Source organism: Phocoena sinus, chromosome 19 (assembly GCF_008692025.1).
Source record: "Phocoena sinus isolate mPhoSin1 chromosome 19, mPhoSin1.pri, whole genome shotgun sequence".
In the NCBI taxonomy this organism is placed as follows: Eukaryota; Metazoa; Chordata; class Mammalia; order Artiodactyla; family Phocoenidae; genus Phocoena; species Phocoena sinus.
In genome coordinates this window covers 39,981,406-40,008,396 of record NC_045781.1, presented here as the reverse complement: position 1 = coordinate 40,008,396, position 26,991 = coordinate 39,981,406, and the positions used below count along the sequence as shown (strand labels likewise).

At 38.0% G+C, this 26,991-nt stretch overlaps 1 protein-coding gene across 3 annotated transcripts in view; it reads right to left on the bottom strand.

Annotated features, from left to right (window-relative positions):
* Positions 1-387: 387 nt before the first annotated feature.
* CBFB (core-binding factor subunit beta) overlaps positions 388-26,991 on the bottom strand; it is a 61,060-nt gene continuing 34,456 nt past the window's right edge. The window contains exons 5-6 of one of the 3 annotated variants that reach the window (XM_032613271.1): positions 16,974-17,100; positions 388-2,645 (exon numbers count right to left, since the gene is read on the bottom strand). In XM_032613271.1, coding sequence (XP_032469162.1) covers positions 2,623-2,645; positions 16,974-17,100 — 150 coding nt within the window. In that variant the 3' untranslated portion in view covers positions 388-2,622. Of the gene's footprint in view, positions 2,646-16,973; positions 17,101-17,122; positions 26,686-26,991 lie in introns of those variants that run through there. The other 2 variants (XM_032613270.1, XM_032613269.1) reach the window with 2 other exon arrangements.

The following is a 26,991-nucleotide window of genomic DNA, read 5'->3' as shown; positions in this document are numbered from 1 at the left end:
CAGCACAATCAAATTGAGTGTATATTCCTAAAATGAATAGTTTGAAAGATGGTAGTTATTTGGATGTGTAATTTTTGGAATTCTTCCTTCCCTCCAAGGTCACTACTCTATAGTCATACCTCATAGGATGGGTAAATCAAGGCAGATTTTTTGAAAACTATAATACACACTGGGAAATTAGTATTCTTTGTGTTATATACATTAAAGATTTTCCTTGGAATTAACAGAAATGACCACTAGATGCCACTGCTGTTGGTGGTGGTTTTTATTTTAAGGTTAAAAAGCAGAATGCAAGAACAGCTCAGAAACAAAATCAATTTTTATGTCATAATGAACACCAGAACAGAAATTGTTGGATTATGTTAATAAAGAGCCAAAACCCAGAAGTTCACTACACAGAAGTTTATTGTGAAAGTAAATTAAACATACAAACACACAATATGGCTAATGGTGGCAAAAGCAATCTGGTAGCTTAAGGCAAGTTTTAATGAGGATGAATTTAGAAAAGATGATGCAATGATGTAATTTTGTTTAAATATAGATTATGGAAAAATATCAAATTGTACCAATAACTTAAAAAAAAGCAGTTTTCAAAGCCTGCACTTTTGGAGAAAAAGGGCTCATGATCTTAATGCCAGCATTAAGACAGATGGAAGCAGCACAATGCTAAATGACAGTATGTACAGAAGGATGGCAACATGAACATTTAGTAACATTTGATCTTAGTTACTGGTGGACTGAAAGCCCTTAGCTAGAAACAATAGAGAAAAATGTGCCATCATCATGTTATTAGAAAAGAAAAAATTTAGGTGTAGAAGTCAAAAACCAAGGAGCTCTGTGATAAAGTAACCTTAAAACAGCACTGTAAGGACCACTTAAAAGGTGATTCCCTCAGGGAAAATTAGGGCACTGAGTGTGTAAACATGTGAGCTGCACAACACCAAATACCAACCAAATTCATTCATAGTACTTAGTTACACAAGATCAGCATGGTCTTTTATGATGCATTGTTGTTTATAACAATTTAAACACACTCCTTTACCATGCATGACTTCAAATATATAACAAATATTTTTATTCTGAGATACAGGATATGTTTATGAATTATAAGACCTATATACAATGAAAGTCACACCTCCCTTATCAGTCAAGTATACATATATGTTTTAAATGCAATGACCTTATTCAGACTTCAGTTCATTTTCTGAATTGACCATGTCAGTTTTTCAAACTCTTTAAAATAATGCCATTCTATTTTGATAAAATACATTTTTGCAAAAATTCAGAAATGTAGTAACATTTAATTATGACCAAAAATGACCATGAAAAATATTTGTAAGGAGGTACCAAATGACTTAGCACTTTTTTCCAGTCTTGTATTAAAAAAAAAAAAGTTGCAATCAACTTGATAGTGAGCCTATTTTAAAAATATTCTTATACTAATTCATCTCAAAAGGTTCTATTAATAGTCCTTTTGGAAAATACCATATATATAACCTGTGAGTTTTTTTCCAGAATCATTAATGGAAGAAAATGTATCCTCTGCACAGATGTACATTTTCTCTCTAAGACTAATCTTTCATCACCTAGAATTGTTTTTACAAAAGCATGCATTATAAAATACACATAAAAGCAGCTATCTTAAACATGATTTTAATACAACATTACCTTTGTAGCTGATTCATCACTGTCTCCAGTTTAATATGCTGTTACATACATGAAGAAGCTCCAGTATCCCTTTTCTGATTGACTTTAAAAAAAAAAAAATCCCTGAATAAAACAGAAGCCAGCCTGTGACTTCTTTAGGCATTTCAGTAGAATATTATCATATATGGAGAATATCTCCACACAAACTCATGAATACAGAACAGAATCTAAAACAGATCTGGGGCAGACCAGAGTTAATACCAATTAAAATTTATGTTTAAAAAGGAAAGAAAAGGAGCTGATTATCAACATTTAAAAGGATACTGCAACTTTTAACAACTGTAAACTTTGTGTTAGAAGGTGTGGCAGACAGCTCTATGCTACTAGGTTTTTAGCTTGTAAATAATGCAAACCATCAGCAGTTTTAAAATGCCATAGACTATAAAAACACAGAAGGAAACAGGGGAAACAAAACAAAAAAACCAAGAACATTTATCTAAAATGAAGCTGTATAACCAACACATCTAAAATAAAAATAAAAAAAATAGAGCAACTGATTAGGGGAAAAAAACCCTCTGATAAAAATTTTAATTTCTTGACCTGTTCTAAAATGACATGAACTTTTAAATTAAAATGGTGGAAAAAAAGAGCTTTACAAGTGGGTAGTTTCAACTCACTAAAATAATGTCAACAAGGTAAGCTTGCATAGAAGAAAATTTCAAATAATTACTGGCTACATGCATACAAAATTAGAAATGCAGGTATTATATCATAGTGCAAAACCATGGCGGTTGTGATGTCTTGTTACTGCCTAAGGTTGAGAAATAGACCGTAGTACCTCCAGTTATCACAGTTTCTGGTCAATTATTTCTGCCGACTAGAAATGAATATGTAAAGATGGGGGGGGGGCACATCTTTTGTGCCACTAATTAGCGAAGTTTGAGGTCATCACCACCACCTAAACTGGATCCAGGACTAGGGTCTTGTTGTCTTCTTGCCTGCAATGACAAAATCATAATTTAGGGTTAAAACGTGTTTTGAAAATCAAAGTACTAATAAATAAATGTTACAGTAGCACATAAGAAAAGTTTGCAACTAAAAAAATTTTCAGCCAGTATCTCCACATGTAAAAAGAAAAAGAACAATTTAGATTATGTATGAAATATTGTGTTAAAGTTTCCTTAAAATCCAAGAATAAAAAATCTCATTATATTCAAAAGAGCATTATCAAAATATGTACTGTGGATAAAAGAGCAACAAACCTACATTTATAGCTTTGGGAATAAAGGGTTTAACTTGAACACATGATCCAATTACCTTAGAAGCAAACTTTCCCATTTTCCCTTTTAATACTAGCTGACATTTTAAACACTACTATATATAAAATAGATAACAAACAAGAACCTACTGTATAGCACAGGGAACTATACTCAGTATTTTGTAATAACCTATAAGGGAAAAGTATACATATCTATCTATCTATATATATATATCTGAATCACTGTGCTGCACACCTGAAATTAACACAACATTGTAAATCAACTATACTTCTGCAGTACTTGTCCAGTTTTCCCAGCACCATTTATTGAAGAGGCTGTCTTGTCTCCATTGTATATTCTTGCCTCCTCTGTCATAGATAGGTGACCACAGGTGTGTGGGTTTACCTCTGGGCTTTCTTAGCTGCACCATTGATCTATATTTCTGTTTTTGTGCCAGTACCATATATTGTCTTGATTACTGCAGCTTTGTGGTATAGTCTGAAGCCGGGGAGCCTCATTCCTCCAGCTCCATTTTTCTTTCTCAAGATTGCTTTGGCTATTTGGGGTCTTTTGTGTTACCATATAAATTGTATAATTTTTTTGTTTTAATTCTGTGGAAAATGCCATTGGTAATTTGATAGGGATTGCACTGAACCTGTAGATTGCTTTGGGTAGTATAGTCATTTTCACAATATTGATTCTTCCAATCCAGGAGCATGGTATATTTCTCCACCTGTTAATGTCATCTTTGATTTCTTTCATCAGTATTTTATAGTTTTCTGAGTACAGGTCTTTTGCCTCCTCAGGTAGGTTTATTCCTAGGTATTTTATTCCTTTCGTTGTGATGGTAAATGGGATTGTTTCCTTAATTTCTCTTTCTGATCTTTTGTTATTAGTGTATAGGAATGCCAGAGATTTCTGTGCATTAATTTTGTATCCTGCAACCTTACCAAATTCATTGATTAGTTCTAGTAGTTTTCTGGTGGCATCTTTAGGATTTTCTATGTATAGTATCATGTCATTAGCAAACAGTGACAGTTTTATTTCCTCTTTTCCAATTTGTATTCCTTTTACTTCTTTTTCTTTGACTGCTGTGGCTAGGACTTCCAATACTACGTTGAATAATAGTGGTGAGAGTGGATATCCTTGTCTTGTTCCTGATTTTAGAGGAAAAGCTTTCAGTTTTTCACCATTGAGAATGATGTTTGCTGTGGGTTTGTCATCTATGGCCTGTATTATGTTGAGGTACGTTCCCTCTATGCCCACTTTCTGGAGAGTTTTTATCATAAATAGGTGTTGAATTTTGTCAAAAGCTTTTTCTGCATCTATTGAGATGATCATATGGTTTTTATTCTTTAATTTGTTAATATGGTGTATCACATTGATTGTTTTGTGTATACTGAAGAATCCTTGCATCCCTGGGATAAATCCCACTTGATCATGTTGTGTGATCTTTTTAATGTGTTGTTGGATTCTGTTTGCTAGTATTTTGAGGAAATTAGAACACTCCCTAACACCATACACAAAAATAAACTCAAAATGGATTAAAGTCCTAAACGTAAGGCCAGACACTAAAACTCTTAGAGGAAAACATAGGAAAAAACACCCTTTGACATAAATCACAGCAAGATCTTTTATGACCCACTGCCTAGTGTAATGAAAATAAAAACAAAAATAAGTGAATGGGACCTAATTAAACTTAAAAGCTTTTGAAGAGCAAAGGAAACCATAAACAAGACAAAAGACAATCCACAGAATGGGAGAAAATATTTGCAAACGAATCAATGAACAAAGGATTAATCTCCAAAATATATAAACAGCTCATATATCTCAATATCAAAAAAACAAACAACCCAATCAAAAAATGGGCAGAAGACCTAAACAGACATTTCAGCAAAGAAGACATACAGATGGCCAAGAAACAATGAAAAGATGCTCACCAGCACTAATTATTAGAGAAATGCAAATCAAAACTACAATGAGGTATCACCTCACACCAGTCAGAATGGCCATCATCAGAAAATCTACAAACAATAAATGCTAGAGAGGTTGCAGAGAAAAGGGAGCCCTCTTGCACTGTTGGTGGGAATGTAAATTGATACAGCCACTGTGGAGAACAGTATGTTGGTTCCTTAAAAAGCTAAAAACAGAATTACCATATGACCCAGCAATCCCACTACTGGGCATATACCCAGAGAAAACCATAATTCAAAAAGACACATATAGGGCTTCCCTGGTGGCGCAGTGGTTAAGAATCTGCCTGCCCATGCAGGGGACATGGGTTCGAGCCCTGGTCTGGGAAGATCCCACATGCTGTGTAGCAACTAAGCCCACGCGCCACAACTACTGAGCCTGTGCTCTAGAGCCCGCGGGCCACAACTACTGAGCTTGCGGGCCACAACTACTGAAGCCCGCACGCCTAGAGCCTGTGCTCTGCAACAAGAGAAGCCACGGCAATGAGAAGCCCGCATACCGCAACAAAGAGTAGCCCTTGCTCACCATACTAGAGAAAGCCCGCGTGAGCAACCAAGACCCAACACAGCCAAAAAAAAAAAAAAAAAAAAAAAGACACATATACCCCGATGTTCATTGCAGCACTATTTGTAATAGCCAGGACACGGAAACAAACTAAATGTCCACCAAAAGATGAATGGATAAAGAAGATGTGGTACATATATACAATGGAATATTACTCAGCCATAAAAAGAAATGAAATTGGGTCATTTGTAGAGATGTGGATAGACCTAGGGTCTGTCATACAGAGTGAAGCAAGACAGAAAGAGAAAAACAAATATCATATATTAATGCATATATGTGGAATCTAGAAAAATGGTACAGATGAACCTATCTGCAGGGCAGGAATAGAGAGGCAGATGTAGAGAACGGACGTGTGGACACAGGGTGGGAAGGGGAGGGTGGGATGAATTGGGAGATTAGGTTTGACATAAATACACTACCAGGTGTAAAACAGATAGCTGCTGGGAACCTGCTGTATAGCACAGGGAGCTCAGCTTGGTGCTCTGTGATGGCCTAGTTGGGTGGCATGGTGGGGGGAAAGGAGGTACAGGAGGGAGGGGATGTGTGTATGCACATGGTTGATTCACTTTGCTGTGCAGCAGAAATTAACGCAACATTGTAAAGCAATTATACTCCAATAAAAAAAGATTATTAAAAAAAAAAAAAAAAAAAAAAGATTATTGTGAGACAACCAGAAAAAAAAAAGTTAACAAAGGAATTCCAATACCAGATTAGGAAACTGATAGTTACCAAATGTTATTTTTTCCAATAAACAAGTTGTATTTTATATTAAGACATTTAAAAAATAAATTTAACACCAATAATAGCAAAAAAAATCAACTATACTTCAATAAAATATATATAAATGAATAAATAAAAATTTAAAAAAATAGCTGACATTTATTGTGCACCAACTATATGCTGGGCACTGTTCTAAGCAATTTCCATGGACGAACCAATTTAATCCCTGCCAACTACCTATAACATAGGTGCTATTGTTTATCCATTTTACAGATAAAGAAACTGAGTCACACAGAAGTATATGGCCTATAAATTATGTGACTGAAAAATGTAATACTGAATTTCGTGTCTCAATGAATTCCATCTCTGCCAACTGGATTTTAACTAGGAATCTCTATCTCAAGAAATAAAATTCAGAATTACTATGGATAAAGTATTGTCTCAAAAGCAAAAACGGAAGTATATTAGAATCTTTGGTGCACTTATATATTCGGAAGTATCTTTACAACAATACTTAACAACTAAGAGGCTTGACAATCATAAACATTGAGGATTTCAAGTTTCACTGTAGAATAAACATTTCTGTTTAAACGATGGCAAATTACTTAATAGAGAACATCTAAGAACTAACACTGTGCATGACACTCTCTACTAATATAAAGTTTTAAAAGAACATAGTGCCCCCCTTTGATCCACACATAATATTTACTTTCAGTCTCTTTCACAAATTCCAATGCATCTTTCTTCTATAAGTGTTTTCTAGTGACTACAAACGTCAGTCAAGCACAAACATCTGTTTGTATACAGAACCTAGTTCCCTCAGCAACAGTTTTCCTATGTTAGATAAAGGCTACTCCATTTTACCAGTTATTATTTGGGGCAAAAACCCCTTAACATCTCTCACACCCAACAGCAAATTCTGACATCTCTACATTTAAATATGTCCTGAATCTGACCACTTCTGACTGACTCTACCACTCTTACCCTAGTCCAAGCCACCATCATCTTTCATGTGGATCTTGTTTTAGCCACCTCTGTTATATGCCAGCAACTGGGACTAACTGCAATTACCTGTGCAATCCTTAGCTAAATGGAATTATGTATTATTATCACCAATTGACTGTCCATTATCTGTCAGTTTTTGGAAACAAATTTAACCAAAAATAGAAATGTTCTGATTTCAATGGTTAAGATCTAAAACAATTAGAGAAAGAGCATCCTTGACCTTCAAAGAAACAGCTTAACAAGTCACACCTGTACTGTAAAATCATGTTTAGTCAGAAGCTCCAGTTATATCATCATTTCTCAAGACGGTTAATGTTTAGACAGAAATGACACAGCTTTATTAACTTTCAAACAAATTATATAAAACCCAACACTAACTTCCGTGGTCTTTCTTATAAACTGTGATATATTTCTCTAGCAAATCTTAACTATTTATTAGCAGACTGCATGCTGACTAAATTTTAGCACATTCCTTTCATTTAACTAGTCAGGTTAATGTTATGCTGCGTGGGTACAGACTGAAAGAGCTATGGAATGCATATGCATTAGGAAAACAATTTATGTTCCATACAGAATCAATGTTAAATGTAATGTAAGGACTGATCAATTCTGCAAAATTAGAGATGGTGATATAAGCATCTGGTTTCAGTCAATGAAGGTTAGAAAGGGGCTGAGCAACGAAGAAACACTGAGAAAAATCAATCCTAATTATACATTTATAAATTACTACTAACCTACCAGTAATACTTTGTGAAAAGAATATTTCAGCTTTTGTCTTGGGATAAGAGTAATTTTCAAATTATTTTAATAATGGGATGACTCCAAATAAGTGACAAAAAACAGTCATCAGCAGCTGGAGTTCTCCCTACTGGTCAGGGCTGTGCAGAGGTTGCCATGGGTTTATTTGTTTAAAATATATTTTTGGTAAAAGCATGGCAAGAAAAGTTGTTTTGCTATTTACTTGTGTTTTTCATTTCTATTTACATTGTAAAGAAGGAATGAGGAAGATGTAAATGAAGACACTATGAAGGAGAATCAAAGATGAAAAAAAGGGAAGTCTGAAAGAGTATGAATGAGAGCAGAAGAGGGAAGAATGAGAGTGCTGGGAGACTGGGAGGAAATTTAATGCTGGAGAGGAAGATGTATGGGCTGTCATATGAAGGAGACAAATACAGAAACATTTAGGTTAATGAAATAGCTTCCACAGGACTGGAATTCAACAACTGGATGCGCTGCCTTGGGAAGCAGTGCTTTCTACTGTAGCAGTTTTCTAATGGAGGTTGGATGTTTTAGAATGAATTCTATGAGTCACAAACTAGACTAGATGATGGCAAAGAAACTCTCTGAACTTGGTTATTCTAAAAACATAAAGTCCATAATTTCTAGTTTCTTTCTCCCCAGTCAATCCACATAGGTCCTTGATTTTAACTTTTTATTAACAGTTATTTCAGAATAGGGTTTTAATATAAAGCAGACACCCATGAGCCTGTTCAGAATACAAATCTGTTTTTAATATTTATAAGTATTAAAATCTAGAAATTTGGGCTTCCCTGGTGGCACAGTGGTTGGGAGTCTGCCTGCCGGTGCAGGGGGCACGGGTTCGTGCCCTGGTCTGGGAGGATCCCACATGCCGCAGAGCGGCTGGGTCCGTGGGCCATGGCCACTGGGCCTGCGCGTCCGGAGCCTGTGCTCCGCAGCAGGAGAGGCCACAGCGGTGAGAGGCCCGCGAACTAGAAAAACAAACAAACAAACAAAAAACTATAAATTTTACTACAGACCCCTCACTACCAGTCACTCCTGTTTTCTTTCTTTCAGTATACCATCACCCAGAAACATGGCAAATCCAGTTTCTAGATGGCAGTCATAGGATGTGTTCGAAATGAAGAGACAAAGAATATTCACCGAATACTGGAGCTTTCCCTACTGGTCTGGGCTGTGTAGAAGTAGCCAAGAGCAGGGCTACCCAAATGAAAATGAATAAAACCTGGTTGATTTCCATTCTTTTATTATCAAGATCATCAAACTGCAGAAAACTCTTCATGAGAAAATGCCCTAATAACTAAAAATAGATCCAATTTATTGAGTGTATACTATATCCAGATAATGTGCAAATCACTTTATGTTTGACACTTGGCTAAAAGTCAGAACATGGCATGACAGAATTTTAGAGCAGCACAGTACTTTATAGAGATCTAGTTCAACTCTCACATTACAGATGATAGGCCCGAGACCAAGAATGTTAAATGATTCCTCCAAGGTTTCAGAGTTAGGTGGTGGCAGTGAGAACACAAACTCACAACTCTAAAAAGACGAACCTTTAACTTCCAATTAGCATTAATGTCAGCCTCCTAAGTCATTGATATTTCTCCTGACTACTAAGGCTGGAAGAGACACAAAGTAGAAATTTTAAGTCCTAATATGAGAGAAAGGAATGCAATTTCTCCAAACTCATTAAAAATGTAAAAAGGTGAGCAGACAATCATAAACACCTGTCAGATAAGTAGACTGCAAGAGCTGGTCTAACAGGCACATCAAAAAATACAGTTCGGGGGCTTCCCTGGTGGCGCAGTGGTTGGGAGTCCGCCTGCCGATGCAGGGGACGCAGGTTTGTGCCCCGGTCCGGAGAATCCCACGTGCTGCGGAGCGGCTGGGCCCATGGGCCATGGCCGCTGGGCCTGCACGTCCAGAGACTATGCTCCGCAGCAGGAGAGGCCCGCGTACCGCAGGAAAAAAAAAAAAATACAGTTCTTACAAAGTATACAACTTCAGGAAAACTTTAAATATAAGGTGGCATTTTAAAATAAAAGAGATAGTGGAAATAACTTGACATTTCCAGGCTTGGATTAGGGTGGCTCTACCAAGTTAGCAATGTGAGCTTATACAAGCCTCTTATCCTCTTTCAGCCTCAGTTCCTCAAAACTGAGATATATCTTATAAGAGCATTTAAGAATCAAGCGTAAGGGCTTCCCTGGTGGTGCAGTGGTTGGGAGTCCGCCTGCCGATGCAGGGGACGCGGGTTCGTGCCCCGGTCTGGGAGGATCCCACGTGCCGTGGAGCGGCAGGGCCCGTGAGCCATGGCCGCTGGGCCTGCGCTCCGGGACGGGAAAGGCCACGGCGTTGAGGGGCCCGCGTATGGCAAAAAAAAAAAAAAAAAAAAAAGAATCAAGCGTAAAACAAATATTGCAGCATAGACTGCCTGGCACATAGTAAGCATTCATGCTGTTGCTATCACAACAAAGCTGCTCCTAACTTCCCAATTTATCTGTATGAACTTCTCAAATGTTAAAAAAATCTGCATCCTGCAGATAAGAGTAACTTTTACAGGCTAAAATAAAGTTAAAACAAAATAAAGTTTAATAAAACCTACATCTCTTATGATAGAGACCAAACCAAGACCCTGTTTTTCTCTTAGTGTGGGAGCAGCAGAGCTAGAATCCTTGTCCTCGTTAATCCTCTTCTGATTCTCATTCTTTTTTGTTTTGTTTTGTTTTAATTTTATATTTTAATAGGATTTTCTTTTTTATAAATTTATTTATTTATTTATTTATAGCTGAGTTGGGTCTTCATTGCTCCGCATGGGCTTTCTCTAGTTGTGGAGAGCAGGGGCGACTCTTCGTTGGGGTGTGCAGGCTTCTCATTGTGGTGGCTTCTCTTGTTGCAGAGCAAGGGCTCTAGGTGCACAGGCTTCAGTAGTTGTGGCATGTGGGCTCAAGAGTTGTAGCACATGGGCTTAGCTGCTCTGCGGCATGTGGGATCTTCCCGGACCAGGGCTCGAACCCGTGTCCCCTGCATTGGCAGGCGGATTCTTAACCACTGCACCACCAGGGAAGCCCTCTCATTCTTTTTTTTTTTTTCGATTCTCATTCTTAGTCTGAGTTCATATTCTCGGTTCACTTTCATCTACTGCCTATACCTAAAACACACCTCAGGAAGGCCCAGAAGAGACAGACATTTATGTTCATTTGTCCTTACATAAAAATAAGTGTTGGTAGAGTTAAGTGATATGAAAACTGAAGTCTGTGGGAATTTAAAATAAATAGAGGCTGTGATTCTTTTTCTTGGACCACACAGAATCGAAGGCTCCAAAAACATACAAAACACAAATATAAAAACCACAGTCTTTTGCTTGTTTTTATTTCCAAATAGTCTCCACATAAAATTCTCATATGATTTACTGAACTTTACTTTTAAAACTGCCTATAGCAGAATAAGCAATAATTATTTACCCATTCTCTGACATTAAACATAACAATTTATTTGCTAACGCTTTTATAACCCAACCAAATGAAAGCATTTTCTAGGTAATGACAGAGAGAAAATCTCTTTCAGCACCCTGTCACCTTGCAGCTGAATTAAGAGCCAACAGTACTGTACCACAGTTTTAGGTTAAGAGGCCAATGAAGCTGAAGGCAGTCCCTAGACACACCAAGAGTGTGTATGAGCTGCTATACGACAGATGACAGAGGTATCTTTCCAACTTATTTATGACAAAAGCACTCAGTCTGTACCTTATTAGCCTCAATCTTCCTTCACAAAATCCCAAAGTAAGGTACTGGAATTACAGTTATAGAGATGTGTAACCTGAAGGACTGCCATGGATAACAAGTCAACAGTATTAAATAATGGTAAGATTCTCAGGTAAAAAGGCACTGGGCCACTTCTATGTGGCAACAGATATCAATGGGCAGGTAGGCACGTTACAGAAGAAATGTCTGTGATTATTATTTTTTTTAAAGTCTACTTTTTATTAAAGTACAGAAGAGTGTACAAATCATATATATGAGTGATGAATTTTCAGGAAGTGAACACACCCATGTAACTAGCCTCCAGATCAAGAAATATCACCAAATGTGGGAAGTTCCCTCTTTGTACCCCCTCCTTGTCACTACCCAAGCCCAAGAGAAGCCAGAAAAGTTCAAGATCCTTTTCTATTGTTAAAAAACAAAGAAAGAAAGAAACAAACACCGGGATATAAAATAGCTTGGCAACATATCTTTGACTTTCAGAGTCTACAGTTAGGATATGCCTGCCTTTATTGCCACTCTGAGCCAAGGTGCATAGAAAGAGAGGATGAAGGAACTAGCTTCCAATGAGTTCCATTTTAAATGTCAGATACTGAGTCAGGCAGCACCCTGGGAGGTAGGGTGTTAGCTCCATTTTACAGATGAGGGTCAAGAGGATAAGCAACTTTCCCAATGTCACATGGCAACAAGTAGAGCTAGGACTCAAAACCAGGGCAATTTATTAGAAGCCTCATCCTCATCTACTACCTCAAAGGTTCTCAAGTTACATTCTGCCAGTTACTGGGTTCCCTGAACACATTCCAGGGACTCTAGAGGGGGACCAGAATAATCCCTACCCCTGCTTCACCCAGAGCAGCGCCCCTTTAAGCTATTTTATACATTAAGGTTCTGTATAAATTTCAAACGAAGACAGGATTTCACATTTTAAAAAACTGCCTATATGTCAGAGAAAACAGATAGCAAGTTCTAGAATCTTCTGTTTTCATCATTCTGTGTTAACACTAGCAACAATTTTTCTCTTCTTGATAGGTAACAGATGCACATGATACAAAATTCAAAAGGTATAAAAGATAAACAATGAAAAGTAATCACTCAAGGAGTTTTAGAACTGATTTCAGGTTAAAAGACACTGGGGAAAACCAAAACCACTTGGAGTTCTGCTTCCCACCGTGAGTAACCTTAATCAGATACACATATTAAATGTTCATGAGCACCACTGTTACAAGTTTAGCATGTCAGGGCTAGAGGCCTCAGAGTTTATCCAAACAGGGGTAGGACATCCGTAAGCCTCTGTGCTGCCAGGATCTTAAGCCTCCAAGGACCACTTACTGGGTTACTGCCACCCAAGAGTTACCACTGCTCCTTGGCCCTTGTCTTTAGTCAGTCATCAGGACCACCCAGTAGAACCATTATTATTCTTTTCTTCCTCAGTTTTTTCTTTTCCAGGCAAAATGGTTACTAACTTCTTCTGGTTCTGGCATATTTTATTTTTCAACTTAATCATCTTTATGGGTGATGTGGAAATTCTTTTCCCAGTGCTGGACTGTATTTGTGGAGAACTTCTGCTTAGGAAGATGGTTTAAGTCTTCACCCTCCCTTTCATTAACCAACTATTTGAAAAGAGAGCAAGTCAATTAATTTTCTCAGAGTGTCAGTTTCTTCAAATGTAATAAGAATTTTACCCAGTTGAGTGTAAGAAAACCTTTTATAAAATTGTTACTTTTTAAAAAACAAACAAATAAAAACAATGTTCAATTATATTTTGTAAGACCCCCTTATAGATGTTTGGATTACAGGGGAAAAAATGCAACATTTTCCCCCAATGTTCTCCTTTTAGGAAAAAGGAGGTAAACTACAAGAAATAAGCTGACATTAGGAATCTGTCATGATTTTTTTTTTTTAAAGAGAAGCAAAATACACATGCACAAAGTGCCAAAAGACATGCATACCCAAAACTCCCCTAAGAGACTGCCAGTGCAAGCTCTGGGGTCAGATTCCAGCCCAATTTTCCAGATAACAGCTCTCTATGAGAACTTTTAAAATTACTGCCATAAGGGACTATGGATCTTAAATCATTGATGAAAATCTAACCATTTTCTCTATGCTCTAGGTCATAATGCAGGAAAAGTGCCCTGATACACTTTAGAGAACTAAAACAATGTTCTTGTTAGCCAGATAATTCAATTAACTTGAACCAGCACTGTGGTAGAGCTTTTAGTGTTAAAGTACTTTAGAGCTATTTTTTACTGAAGGCATACACATATCAAGCACCATACTAAGTGCCTTATAAGCACTTTCCCATTTAATTCTCACAATTTCTATGAGAAAACGCACTTAAGAGAGGTTAGCAATTAATGCACCAGGAATCTCAACTACGCCTGACTACAAAGCCCATGTGCTCAATCACTGACATAAAACTCACTAGAAACAATCTATCTGAGCAACAAATTATCTGACACCTCTGTCAACAGACTATATTTTTGTTCATACACAAATACAAACATATGCACATATAAACTCACACACCAAAATGTTTTTCTTCAAGTAACATTATTTATAATAATCAAATTAACATTTTAGAGAAGACAATTCTTAGCCTCGACTAATCTATAATTTTATTTAAAGCAAATCATATTAAAAAACTCCTAATTGTTCCATTAATTGTCAAATAGTTATTCTTCAAATATAATGTAGCTGAACAGCACTTTTTATAAAACAATTCTTATATTCATTTAAAGCCATGTTAGCTTGCTCTAGAAAGATTGACCAATCATGTTCTCTGACATGACAAGATCTTTTTCCTTCACTCCTTTGCATACACTGTTCCTTCTGTCCAGAATGCTTTCCCCAGCTTGTGTAGCTGGCAAACTCACATTCTTCCTTCAAATCCCTGCAAGTATATTCTCCTGTGAATCCCCCAGGCAGAGGCAGATGTAAGTGCTCCTTCCTCTGCACTGCCGCTGTTCCCCTTTAAGTACAGGTGCTGCTAAAGCAGACTGCAATTATCTGTTTATACATCTATTTTCCCTCAAGACTGATAGATGTTCAAGGACAGAAACCATGCATTTTCATCTATATATTTCCCAGTCCCTAATGCAGAATCTAGCACAACACAGTTGGAGTTCATTACTTAATGAATTACCTAGCTAATATAAACCAACAAATTGTAAACATTTAAAAATCTTTCCAGAGACCATTAACATGTATTATTCTACTTTAACGTACAGGCTCTAGTTTTCAGACAGGCAGAGTAGGAGCTATTTTTTGAAGCTCTCCATTTGACAACTAAATGCAATGTACAAAACACTGTGGTAGGTAATGTGGAGGTCAAAAAATCAGGGGCCCCACTTCACTGGTGATCACACTACGGTAGAGTACAGACAACTTTATAATTGTTCTAACATCCTGTTCAATAAGAACAATGATAGAAATGAGAAGTGCTCTGGAAACGACAAAGTAGAAGGGCTAATTATGATTAAGAAGATTGGAGGGCTTCCCTGGTGGCACAGTGGTTGGGAGTCCGCCTGCCGATGCAGGGGACATGGGTTTGTGCCCCAGTCCGGGAAGATCCCACATGCCGCTGGGCCAGTGAGACACGGCTGCTGAGCCTGCGTGTCCGGAGCCTGTGCTCCGCAATGGGAGAGGCCACAACAGTGAGAGGCCAGCACACCGGGGAAAAAAAAAAAAAAAAAAAAAAAAAAAAAAAAAAAATATATATATATATATATATATATATATAAATATATATGAAATAATATCAGCTGACACCTAGTCAGTGCCACATTCTCTAAAAGTGCTTTCACATGTATTTATTCATTTAATCCTTACAATGACCCTATGAGATAGGCACAATTAGCCCTATTTTATAGATGAGGAAACTCAGGCACGGAAAGGTGAAATAATTTGTCAGAGGTGATAAAGTGCCAGAGCCAGATTCAGATCTTGCCATCTGGCTCTAGAGTCTCGGCTCTTAACCACTGTCTTTGCGTGCGTGCGCACACACACACACACACACACACACTTTTATATTAATTTAAATAGTGTATGTATAATTTAGTGAATGAAAAAACAGCATTTTCTCTACTATGTAACAATGACTTAAAAACATTTTTTAACGTGGAAAAACTACCAACATAAAAATTACCATCTTAACCACCTTTAAGTGTACAGTTCAGTAGTGTTAAGCACATTCACACTGTTGTGCAACCTATCTCCAGAACTCTTTTTAATGCCTGGAAATTATTCTATTTCGTTGATAGTCATATCAAATTTAAACACTGGACAAGACTAAATTTGAGTGTTTAAGACTGAGGTAGACATGGATAATAAAACTATAAAAAGACACAAGGAAGTGATTACTATAAAAACTGAGAAAATTATTATTATTATTTTTTTTTTTTTTTGCGGTACACAGGCCTCTCACCGCTGTGGCTTCGCCCGTTGCGGAGCACAGGCTCCGGACGCGCAGGCTCAGCGGCCATGGCTCACGGGCCCAGCCACTCCGCGGCATGTGGGATCTTCCCGTACCGGGGCACGAACCCGTGTCCCCTGCATCGGCAGGCGGACTCTCAACCACTGCGCCACCAGGGAAGCCCGAAAATTATTATTTTTGAAGGGAGGGAAAAGGTCATAATTAGATGTACACATGGAGGGGGCTACTGGGTTAACTGTCACATTTTTATTTTTTTTTTTACCTGGATGGTTATAAGGGTGTTATTAGCCTTCTAATAACTAAGCTACATATTTTTTGATGTAGATTTGGTGTGTACTTTACCATAAAAAGGTTAAAAGAAAAATAGTCTAGGTTAATTCCATTCTTTGAGTAGTTTGAAAATAAATTTTCCTCTAGTGAAGAGACTATACAAATGACTGAAAATTATGTTACAAAATCAAGACAAATATTTATAGAAAAGTGGGAAATAATGTTACTCCCAGAGAGTTTAATAATGTTCTAAAAATATGTATCCTATGATAATGTAAGGTAATTTTTACATATAATCTGAAAGATAATTAAGAAAAAAGAGGTAAGATATTTGGATCAATCAATTAATAGAAAATATACCTTATCATAGTAAATATTTTTTTGAGGACCAATAAATGAGGAATTCATGTACAACCTTAAAATTAAGACTAACTTTCTTTATAGCAATTACATTTAATAAACACAAAGTCACAGAGTACAACTTTTAAAAAATTAAAGACATTGAACTACTAAACTATTTAAAATCATTATGCACAAACATCACAAATAGAGCCTGAGAGTTTTGGGGAAAGTACTAACCAGTTACTGCCAGCAGCTGTGAAACTCTCACCTCCATTTCCTCCCGATGAGACCTGTCTCTATCTTCAAATTCACGTGTCCTTCTCCGGGCCTCTTCAAAGGCCTGTTGTGCTAATGCATCCTCCTGCTGTCATAAGAATATATGAAATAGATATTTTAATTTTGATTTATAATAAAAAAAATTGGGGGGTGTCTTATTTTTTGAAAGAAATGAACAGCAGAGTATTTCTCAAAACATCAAAGCCATAAAAAAAGTCAGAGCAACTTCTAAAAGAAAACTTCAGTATTTTCATGTTCTATTATAACACCTTGGAAATAGTAATCGTGTTCAGTCATATGCTAACAACTGAAAATGCTCTTCCCTTTCTGTCCTCACCTCATCCTCTTCACCAAAGTAAAATCCTGATCAAGTCAATATTTAAAACATAGAAGTATAAGGAAAAAGAAATTATTAAATACTTCTACAGTGTGGGGATAAGACAGGCCAGGCGCTCTAAGAATGACACTAAAGCCAGAAATATAAAAAAGATATTAACATAATCGACTGTACAAATGTTAGAAACTTCTAGACAACAAAAAGAAAATTCCAAGGGATATTATCAACAAAAATTTATTTGTAACATATAACAAATCTATCCTAATCCTTTCCCAACTAATGGATAAAGATCTGAAGGAAACCCAGATACTTCAAACTTCTTGTGTCTAAAAGGTAACCAATTTAAACTTTCCCTTTACACTTCTTTAGTCTGGATGGTGGCACTACTCACTCATTTTGGTCAAGAACTGGAGCTGCCTTTGACACTTCACTCTCCCCGTCTCCATAGAGCCAATCAACCACCAAATCCTATCCATCTGACCTCCTATTTTTTGAATCTTTAGGCTCCTTTTCATTCCTACATTTTCCTGGTTCAGGATCCTAAGATCTTTCACCCAAATTACTGCAAAGTCTCTTCCTGTTTCCATTCTGTCATCCCCCAATCCAAAACACAGCCATCAGAGCGTGCCTTCTAAAGGACAATCGGACCACAATACTCCCCAACTTAAAGCTCCCTCGTTGTCTACAGCACAGGATGCTCAAGTGTGTGATTTGCAGTCACGTACTTCTCAACACTAGGATTTTCAATGGCACACTTGAAGAAACTAAAATATCAAAAACAATGCCAAAAAAGTCTTCAATATTCACTGTCCTAGTTTCATTACAGCAAGGGGTGGCCAGATAACTATGTTCTAGCCAATGATATAGAAGTGTAAGTCAATGAATGGGCCTTCTGAGAAAGTCATTTAAGAGACATGTCACCTTTCCTTCTTCCTGGGAACCGATGCAATGACCAGCGATACAGCAACCATCTTGCAAACATAATACTGAGGATGTTGCCACACACTGAGCATAGTACAGCAGGAAAATGAAAAGAGCCACAGCCCCTGATAATATAATTGCCTGAACTGCATACTGTTGATATCTTATTCTGTGTGATAAATCCTTTATTTGGCTCTGTTAGTAGGGTTGTTTGATACTTGCAATTTTCACTGACACAAGGTCTATAACTTAAACAAAAGTGAAAGGTGTGATCAAGTCTCCATTCTTATGTTGCATTTACTAGCTCTGTGACCCAGGGCAAGGTATTTCATTTTCTAAGCCTCAGTAAACTCACATGTAAAATGCACGTAGTAGTAATACTTATGTCTCAAGATTAAATGAGATAACATATAAAAATGCTTAAGTGCACTACCTGACAACATTCAATAAATGCTATTATTTTATAAGCATTTGTGAACATGTAAAATTTACACGTGACTAAACATTACTATAAATAGCAACTGTATTCTCAGAATGTACTACATAAGCCAGAGGCACCTGCAAAAGAACACTGTTCCCAAATGCCAAGGACTTTCTCTTATTTGATTAGATATCAACCAGGACAGGTCTGCTGTTAACAGGATATCCCTTCTGTCCTGTGCATTCATTCACTTTTTCATTTATTCCACAAATATTCCGTGAGTCTTTATTATGCCCAAGTCACTGTGCTGGGTGCCATGCATACAATGTGTGGGAGCAAATGGTGCTTTTCCTTATAGTTTCTGGTCTAGAAGGGCAGGTGGACAATGAACAAATAATTACAAAAATCAATATATAATTATCAGTGTGACTTAGTAAAGGATTACAAGATGAAATGAGAGCATATAACACGAGATGTAATCTAACTCCCTAAGGAAGTTATTAGCCACTCATGTGTATCTAGCAATGATCATAGATTTTTACCTTATTAAAATTAAAAAAAGTATTATTACTAATATTTGAAGTAAAATAAGCTAAGAGAGATTTGGTAGCTCTCTATTCTCTAATTCCAGCTTCTATCTTGGTCTTTTCTAGTAAGATGTGAAATGTATGTGCAATGAACAGAGTCTGCACTTTAAATGGTTAAATCTGAAAGATGATCAGTGATCCAGTGTTATCCTGATCCTTTCCTGTTGCGAACTTAAGTAACACCTCCCTTTCAAGGACAGCATAAAGGGTACTTACTGATAAAACTATACACTCACCCATAAAGTGTGCTCAAATGGATAGGGACAAATAACCCTATCCAGACTCAGGTGGTGGGAGGCTTTCAGCACTCCAGTCCCCACCAGCTACTTGTTATACTAGCCTGTTACTCCACGGTCTATACCACAGTCTGCACAAAGTAGTCAGGTGGGGTCATCATAAAAGGTGGCTGGGTGTTTGTGAAACCCACGTGGTAAATAAAGACCTAGCAGTGCTCTCATAGAGCATATATATACACCATTCTTAACCATTCTTGCTACACTGATTTTGTCTTTATTGTATTGCTAAATCTACAATTATATTTATTTTACAGTTTGGTAATACTTACCTTTCTGTGCAATGAATTTAAAAAATAGAAGTATATATTTAATGAAAAATTAAGAATCAAATTCGTTTCCAAGAAAGCTGATGATGAATGCATAATTTGTACAAAATAACGACATTTCCTATTCTCTGTGGGGACCAGAATGATATCACTGATCACATGAAAACCAAAAGAAATAAATCTGCTGAAGAAGCATCAACATATACTTCAAAGGCGACAATTTAACATGTGCAGCTGCAAATGGTACATTTAACACCATTCTGTAAAACATAACTTTTTATTTACATCAAACGACTCTTCTAAATTTTCACTCACATTCTCATCAACATACAAAAAGCAAAGCTGTTCATGTGTTGGCTTTGCTGACAGAAAAACCCTGCAAAAAGCTAAAGGATACCAGTTTTACATCAGTGTCATTAGGTACTTCAAATAGAAAATCTGTTCAACCCAATACGGTTCAATTTTTCTCATCATATTATTTGGAAGGTCATTATATTGAAGGTGAAACATATTTTTGTGACTGCTAATTTAAAAAGTACAAAAATGAAGATAGAGTTATTGGTTCTTAAACTGATAATACAAATACAAATGTTGGTGGAGCAAACATTTAAACACCGTATAAGAAATAACATTCTCAGTGAATTTTTAAAACTATGAAATAGAAATTTACTAGTAATTAGTTGTGGTACACATGAAATTCATAATTGTTATCCAAACAATTCTTATCCAAAGTACTGAGGTATTCTACCAATCATTTAGACATTAGAGTTGCATAAATTACAAATATATTTATGTATCCATAGTTAAAGTCACTGAACTATAAAATTTCTGTGACAAAGCTGATGCTGAATACAAATAAATTCACATGACATTATACAGGCACTTTGGATTTTAGAAATTTGAGCCTTTGAAAAACTTCTATGAAATCAACCTAGTTCCTAAAATGGCATTGATCTCTTTTTTTTTTGTAAATGAGTCCTCAGTTATATTTGTTCAAAATTAGTTGGAAATCTCTGATTAAAGTATTCAATGGTGAAGCATCAAATTTTTCAGTTTTCCAAGCTTTTAGAGAATTGCAATTATTGAAAATCAAACATAAAGACAACACTGAAATTTATCCTACAAATTACAGAAAATAAAGAAATGAAAGTATATCAGCAAACATGATTCAATTTTGAGTTTATACAATTATACTCAGAAATATCTTCATTTGTGGGAAACTTTTAAAACATTTTATTGAACTATTTACACATACAAAAAAGTACACATATCTTAAGGCTGTGTTGTCCAATACTGTAGCCACTAGCCACGTGTGACTACTGCATACTTGAAATGTTGCTAATTTGAGCCTGTAAGTGGAAAATACACACTGGATTTCAAATACTTGTTACCAAAACAGGTAAATATCCCAATAAATATTTATATTGATTTTATGTTCAAATGATAATATTTTGGATATACTGGGATAAATAAAATATAAAAATTAATAATTTTCAAACCTTTTTAAATGTGGCTTTTAAAAAATTTTAATTTACATAATGTGGCTCACATTTGAATTCTACTGGACAGCACTGTCCTAAAAGATACCTTGATGAATCTTCAGAAACTGAACTTTCCATGTAACTAAAAGCCATATGAAGAGACAGAACAGCACCAGCATCTCAGAGGTTGTCTTCTCCTCCATTCCAGGAACTACCCTCCTCTCCCAAGGATAAACCACTATCCTTCCTTTTAACAACATGTATTATTAGTTTTACCTATTTTTGTACTTTTATATAAATGTATTCATATAGCATGTGCTTTTCTAATACACTCAATGTATTTGTGAAATTCACCCATATTGGTATGCTAGTTGTAGTTTTTCATTTTCATTGTATTTCTCTGTATGAACATGCAATTTATCCATTTGACTGTTAGTGGACATTTGGGCAGTTTATAGTTTCTGGCTATTAACCAATAATGCCTCTACAATGTCCTAGTACCTATCTTTTGATGAATATATGTATTCATTCCCATTGCATACCATGCCTCAGGACAGAACTGCTGGATCATAGGTATACACATGTGCAGTTTTAGTATTTATTGCCAAATGTTGTGTCAACTTTATGTAATCAAACACCACACCAACTGTTGTTCCGCATCCTTGCCAACATTTGTCAAAGGTACTCTGAACAAAGGCAAAAAGACAATACCTGTGAAAATATTTCAGTTGAAATACTTATACAATTTAATTTTTAAAAATGTAATTGTGACTACCCTCTGTTTATCTCTTAGCCTACCAGGTACCTGAGCATCTATTGGAGAGTTTTGTTCTCACATGGCAGAGAGAGAGATTGAGCAAGCTTAGCTCCCTTGTGCATGTCTTATCAGGACACTAATCCTATCATATCAGGGCCCCACTCTTAGGACTCATTTAACCTTAACAGACCCCATAAAGGTCCTATCTCCAAATACAGTCATATTGGAAGTTGGGAGTTCAAAATATGAATTTTGGGGGAACACAAACATGCCGTCCACAATAGCTGGTAAGTGGTGGGGCCAGGAATCACAATTACATGACCATGAAGCGCCTACTCCTAACTTCTATACTTCATTGCCTCTTTACATTTACTATCTTCCAGAAGACTGGGGGATGGGGAAAGCTCCAGAGAAGTGCTGACTGTTGACTGAATGGTTGGTATCCCCTGCTTTAAAATTTTTATATTATGTAAGACCTATTATTATATTAGTTTACTATGACAACAGATGGTACTTATCAAAGTACTTACTTTGATAAGTAAGTGATAAAGCCCTATTTGTGGACCAGGGCAACAAAGCAGGGAAATTTTCAGTATGGAAAATACTGTGGGCTAAACTTTAAATTTTTACCTATCACTTTAATAAAATATTTCAGTTTTAGAAGTCAACTCAATCTGAAATTCACCCTTACATAAATTCAATCTGCTGTATCACTCCTTACAGAAACAGCCTTCTAAACTGCCAATTATTTACTATTTTTCTGAAGGAATTAGGTATTCCTTATCCCTGTGGAAATCAAGGTAGCAGAGATTCTTTCTTAAGAATTTTAACTTTGAACCTGAATTTTTTACTAGGAAGGTTTAGTTTTTTGATCTCTTAAGAAGAAAATTCCTACATTTCTATATATGGTGAGCAAAATGGGAATAACAGAAATAACAAAAAGAGAGCTCCTTTTTATTCTTGCCATTATTTTAACTTTATTAAGAGGATTAATATTAAACAACTGAAAAAATTAACACCTGCTAATAATCAGATACTCTGACATGTTCTTTCAGCATTTTGAATATGTCATCACACTATCTTCTGGCCTGCATAATTTCAAAAGACAAGTCAGCTCTTAATCTTATTGTGGCTCCCTTGTATGTAATGAGGCCTATTTCTTGCTGCTTTTAAGATTCTCTTTGTTTTTCAACAGTTTGGCTATGATGTACCTAGTTGTGGATTTCTTTCTGCTTACCCTACTTGGAGTTCATTAAACTTCTTGGACATGGAGATGAATATTTTTCATCAAATTTAGAAGTTTTCAGCCATTATTTCTTAAAACATATTTTCTGCCCCTTTCTTTCTCTCCTTATCGCCTGGGACTTTCATTACATATATGTTGGTCTGTGTGCTGGTGTCCTACAATCTCTGATACTGTTCATTTTTCTTTGTTCTTTCTGTTCTTGAGACTGGATAATCTCTATTAATCTATGTTCAAGTTCACTAATTCTTCTGCCAGCTTAAATCTGTTGAGTCTGTGAATTTTTCATTTCAGTTATTGTACTTTTCAATTCTAGAATTTCTACTTGATTCTTTTTAAAAATTTAGATCTCTTTATTAATAGTCTGTCTTTCATGAGTCACTGTCATAATTGTCCTTCAATTCTTTAAAGGAAGAAATTTTCCTTTAGCTCTTTGAACACACTGAAAAAGAACTGCTTTTAAGTCTTTTGTCACTAAGAACCATCATTTGAGGCAGAGTATCTACTGCCTGCTTTTTCCCCTGAGTATCAGTCACACTTTTGTGCTTATTTGCATGTCTTATAATTTCCTGTTAAAAACTGGATATTTTAGATAATATACTGTAGCAACTCTGAATTCTGACCCCTGCCTCCAGCCTGTTGTTGCTGTTTTCTGTTTGTCTACTTAGTGACTTGCCTAGTTGTGTGGAGTCTGTTTCCCCAGCAGTGTGCAGTCTCTGATGTCACTGCTTAGTTTTTTTTCTTTTTAAGCCTTGCTTTCTAGGGGGTTGCCCCTGGGTCAGCATAACCTAGTGGTCAGCCAATGATTGGTCAGAGGTTTTGCTTAAACACCTTGAGTCAGAAGGCTTCTAATCCTTTGCCATGGGATCTGTGTGTGGCTTACTTTCAAAGTGCAGGTAGTTTATCAGTCTACCCTGTATTCAGCCAGGGACTAGCAGCTTTCAAGGGCTCTCTCTGTCCTCTCTTGAACAGGTGTAGCCTTGCACATGTACATAGCCTTTTGGACCATGAGAGGTTAAGTGTGATCTCAATAAGGCTTACTTTAGCTATCTCTTTCCCTAGATTTCCCTGATAAATTTCTGGCTAGTCTGCCATTTTGTTGCTTCCTGAAACATTAGTTTTCTCCAGTTGTTTGCCACAGAGACTGCTATTGTTTTCAATAACAGCCCTGGATATGTATTTTTCCAAGTGCTACTCTAAATAAAGTCAGCTCCCTCTGAGAGGACAGCAGAGCTGCCAGTCCTCATGGCTCTACCCTGCCCAGGGTAGGACTTGAGGAACCACAGAGCTAAGGGAGATGGGAGCAGCTCCCGACAAAAATGCCAGACTCTCACTGTTCTTACTGAAATTCACTAGCTTTGTTTGAATAAATGCCTCTCAATATATGTCCTTTGGTTAATTTCCAGAGACCTTAAATGGGTTTTTGTCTGTTTGTTTACAATTTTGTTAAGTTTAATCACTGCTTTTTGGAGAGAGAATCTGCCAAGCTCCTCACTCAGCCATTTCAAAAGTGCTGCTCCTACATTTTATTTTAAACTGGGTCCCCCCACCATAATGTGCTATGGATCCAGAACAAATATTAAACAGAACCATCTACTACACTTCGAAGTGCCCCACTAAGCACACAGTGGTAATCCAGTGCAATTTAGAACCACTGAAGGAAAAACCTTCCCCAAACCAGGACCAATATTTGGGTCTCAATCTCTTCAGAATTCATCAATATTATGAGAACATGAGACTTTCTTTACTTACTCTTTTTAAAAAATACTTCCTAACTGTGGTTGATAACAACAAACTGTATATAAAAAGAGACAAGGAAGGCGGGGAGGCCCATGGATGGAAGTGTGTGTGTGTGTGCGTGTGTGTACTGGGCGGGGGGGTCAAGAATGGAGAGAGGGTCAAAAAAGAGGGTCAAAAATTAGGGCTTCCCTGGTGGCGCACTGGTTGAGAGTCCGCCTACCGATGCAGGGGACACGGGTTCGTGCCCCGGTCCGGGAAGATCCCACATGCCGCAGAGCGGCTGGGCCCGTGAGCCATGGCCGCTGAGCCTGCGCGTCTGGAGCCTGTGCTCCGCAACGGGAGAGGCCACAACAGTGAGAGGCCTGCATACCGCAGGGGAAAAAAAAAAAATTAGAGAAAGGGCCTTCCCTCATCCCCCATCAGAGCTGGCACCCAGGGGAGGGTTCTTGAGGGAGCTGTGAGGGTCCACAGACGTGCCTCAGCCTATGAGATGGTAGAAGATCCAGCATCCAAAAGTGACCCAGTGACTGGCCCAGCTGAGCTCTGACCACTTGTGGACAGTGTATGCCATGCTGTAGCCCTGCTCCTCTGTGGTATCGTCCACATCAACGTCAAACAGGGAGCCCAGGTAGGTCAGATGGAAGATGGCCAGGGCCCCAAAGAGCAGATTTAAGGCTCGCACCCCCAAGCCCAAACGATGCTGGTGTGAACAGTCTGGTGGGCACCTTTTCGACAAGACACAGGCACTGAGGATCCGAGCCAGACGCTTTCGGAGGATGTGCTCCACATAAGTGATAAATGCCAGGGACAGCAGCACCGCAGCCAGGTGGAAGCTAAAGCCGTGCAGGAGGGCACTGGTTGCATAGGTGACCAGCACGGCTGAAAAGGTCCCGAGGTGGAGAGCATTCTTGAAAACATAGTTATTTAGCCAACAAGACATGGGCAGGTTCCAGCTTGTGACAACTTCCACCATGGACCGGGGCAGCTCCACATTCAGTGGCTTAGAGACCGTCAGGTCCCATTCCAGGTGACCCTTCTCCTCGGTGAAGCCAGCCCCCGCCAATGTGGCTGTGGCCTCAGATAGAAAGCCCACAAAATAGTTGCTGAAGTGGAAGGAGACAGCACTCTCGTAGGCTCGCAGCCACTTGTGAAGGAGGTGGTCACCATCAAGGGGAATGAAGTAGGGGAAGAGGTAGGGGCCCACACAGGTGGACAGCACAAGGCACAGCAGGGCCAGCACCAGGCTCTGGGCCACCTTCTGCAGCCACTGGCGGCTCAGCGGGAGGCCTTGGACAGCCTGTAGGTAGCTGTGGAAGGATATCCAGGGCCCAAAGACGATGGTGCCCACAAAGTAGAGGTAGCCCATGAACTCCACGGGTGAGGGCACCACACCCACCTCGCCCCGGTCCAGATCGAAGCCCAGAGACACTGCCTTCATGGCCACAATCATCTGGGCCCCTCGCATCTTGTGCCATGTCACAGTGTCCACCATATGCATCTCACCCATGAGTAGGTAGATGAGGATGGTGACGGAGAGGAAGACGCCACGATGGGAGGAATGTCGGCAGAGGAACAGCACGAGGTAGCACAGAAGGCAGAGCAGCATGACCCAAACCATGTGCAGCTGGAAGAAGTGGTAGAGGCTGAAGAACCCACCTGCCACGGTGCTTGCATGCTTCAGGTAGGATGGCAACCCAAGCCTCCCGAGGAGGCGGCAGGCGAGGCAGATGGCAAGGAGCAGCCAGATCTGGTCAAGGCCCTGCTGGGCAGTAGGCAGGAGACAGCCCTGTAGGAGCTGCTGGAAAAATTCCTGGCGGCTGAAGGTGGCCATTGTGGACCCCCACGGATGGATGAACAGATGGATAGACTTGGCAGTAAAGAAGCTGCGGTCCAGGGGCCCAGGGACACACCACCGCCACCACTGTCGCCG